Below are 2,605 nucleotides of genomic sequence, written 5' to 3'. Positions count from 1 at the left end.
CTTTAGGACACGGTAAGACAATCTTCAAGATTGCCTTACAAGCCATTCGGCAAGAAAATCTTGAAGATTGTCTTGGAAGCCACACCAGACAAGACAATGAGTGACGGTAAGACAATCACTGAGATTGTCTTACCGTGTATTGGAAGAGGTAAATAACTTGGATTGTCTTACCTTGTTGTTTCATAAGACAATCACTTAGATTGTCTTTCCTTTTGATCCAACAAGACAATCCCTTATTTCCATTAATTAATTAACCAATTAATATCCACTTAATTATATTAAATGCATAAATTCATAAATTAAATTAATTCGAGATAGAATTAATTTAATAAATAAATTACACATCCTGTATAATTATTTTGAGAAGTGAATTAAATAATTAGATAATCAATTATCCCTTTTCTTCTTCTTCAGTAGAGTCTTCAGTCTTCATTAAACAATTAAGATTTTCGACTTGATTGAACGACCACCTTCTTTTGACATAGAATATTTAATCTGATAAGGTGATACACAAATGTACTGTCTAGTTCATCTATAACTAGCTCATCTTCGTACAGATTCCGGATAACAGTACTTGCTATTTACTTGCTTTCTTATCAGAGTTGAGTTGATACCTCTTAAATACAAATAGGCTAAACATGTGCCTTTCAAATTTCGAGTAACGGCACATATTGTAACCTTGGTATTTTGGCAATTTTTTTTCCATAAAATAATATTTTTGTAATTTTTCTTTGAAAGATTGTTTTTTTTACAAATGTTTTTTAAAAAATTACAATATTTTTGCAAAAAAAATTTCAAACTGAGTATTTATGAAAATACCCTTAACATATATATTTAATAATAATTGTTATTTACAAAATTATCAATAATATATATTTTCTTATCATACCTAAATACCTAGTTACGGTGCTAAAAAAACCTAATAAACATAGAAAAAAAAGCTAAAAATATCTATTTCACCGACTTTGGAATGATTTTATACGTACAATCTAGAATATTATATTTTTATCAAAGTATAATCAATTTTTAGTAAACAACATTAAACAATTCTTTTATTATTATATCTAACTTTAATATGTAAATTTTAATAATTAGATTAAAAGCGGTAACTTCATATCAACTTACAAACTATATCTATATTCAATTATTATAATTTCTTATAGATTTTCTTAATGATTTTATTTATTTTGTGATAAGTGAAAGTAAGAAAAAAAAAAGGTAAAATAATAAATAAGCTAAACCAGGTGGTGAATTAGTAAATAAAATACAAGTTACCAAACAAAATTTACTAATAATGCAAACGACACGTCCTCTATATATTTGAAACGAGCCCAACATTTAGGGTTTTAGTTTCGCCGCCGACACACAACTTCTGTCTCTGTATCTCTCGCTTGAAAACTATGGCCTCCGCCGAAATTCCTTGGCAATATTATTTCTGCCACCAATGCGACTTCATCGTGGCCATCCGTCTCAGGCCCAACACTATTCCTCGCTGCCCCAATTGTCTAGATGGGTTTCTTGAGGAAATTGATGACCAGTTTGCTTTTTTTCAGGACTACGCGTGGAATTTGAGGGCTGGTGGGGCCAATACTCAGTTTGTGTTTGAGAATCATCCCTATGGTGGTGAGGGTTTCCCTGCCAATATGGGTGATGATTTTTTTATGGGACAAGGGCTTGAGCAGCTGGCTGAAGATGACCCGGAACAATATGGGACCCCGCCTGCTTCGAGAACTGCTGTGGAGGGGCTTCCAGATGTTGTGGTTGATGATAAGCTGTTGGGGTCTAATTCAGCACAGTGTGCTGTCTGTCAAGATGATTTTGAGAAGGATATGGTTGTCAAGCAGATGCCTTGTAAGCATGTGTATCATTCTGAGTGTTTGTTGCCATGGTTGGAATTGCATAATTCTTGCCCTGTTTGTAGGTACGAGTTGCCTACTGATGATCCTGATTATGAGAATCGGGCTAGGGGTACTGATCATGCTTCTGGATTTGAAAATGATTCAAGTGGTAATAGTGGCGGGGATTCAGGTTCTGGCGGTCCTCAGAACATGGACACAAATTAGGTAAATATGTCATATGTAATTTTTGTTCCTTATTTACGACATTTTCCTATATATTATGTACATCCTCGTATTATTGTGACGGTGATGAATTGCATGTTGGTTTTTTTATGGCATGTTTTCTTTGTTTACTTTAAGCATGGTATTGAATGGTTGATGCAAATTCGATTTCTTTGTTTGATTAAAGGATGAAATTGGTTTCAAAGTATATAGCATAACACAATTCATTTATTTATATATAGCATGTAGATAGTATTGCTTTGCATAATTTTGTAGCGGCATGACCATAGTTATTGTCTTGATGTATTAAACAGTTTATTTATAATTGATCCTGCTTTATTTTTAAAAAAATTTCAATTTGACTAACTACTGTACTTTATGTTCTTCAGCTTGTGCACATCAAACCCTGGTATTGCTTGTGAGCTGGTGGGAGACATTTCTTTTGAAGCAAAAACCTGGGATTTCTTCAGTAATAGTGTAGATGAGTATAGCTATTATTGCAAAAATGTAGACCGTGGTATCAAATTTAGGTTTTGTGGGAGCAA

General features: G+C 32.7%; 1 protein-coding gene across 1 annotated transcript; it reads left to right on the top strand.

Annotated features, from left to right (window-relative positions):
- The first annotated feature begins 1,400 nt into the window (after positions 1-1,400).
- Positions 1,401-2,063, top strand: LOC108201534 (E3 ubiquitin-protein ligase RING1-like). The gene has a single exon (XM_017369823.2). The coding sequence runs from the start codon at positions 1,401-1,403 to the stop codon at positions 2,061-2,063; it is 663 nt and encodes a 220-aa protein (XP_017225312.2).
- Positions 2,064-2,605: the final 542 nt, after the last annotated feature.

The sequence above is a fragment of the Daucus carota genome, chromosome 9, assembly GCF_001625215.2.
Source record: "Daucus carota subsp. sativus chromosome 9, DH1 v3.0, whole genome shotgun sequence".
In the NCBI taxonomy this organism is placed as follows: Eukaryota; Viridiplantae; Streptophyta; class Magnoliopsida; order Apiales; family Apiaceae; genus Daucus; species Daucus carota.
This window is presented reverse-complemented; position numbering and strand designations above follow the sequence as displayed.

Excerpts from the sequence above, each read along its gene's own strand:
- LOC108201534 (XM_017369823.2), top strand. The coding sequence starts at position 1,401 with ATGGCCTCCGCCGAAATTCCTTGGCAATATTATTTCTGCCACCAATGC.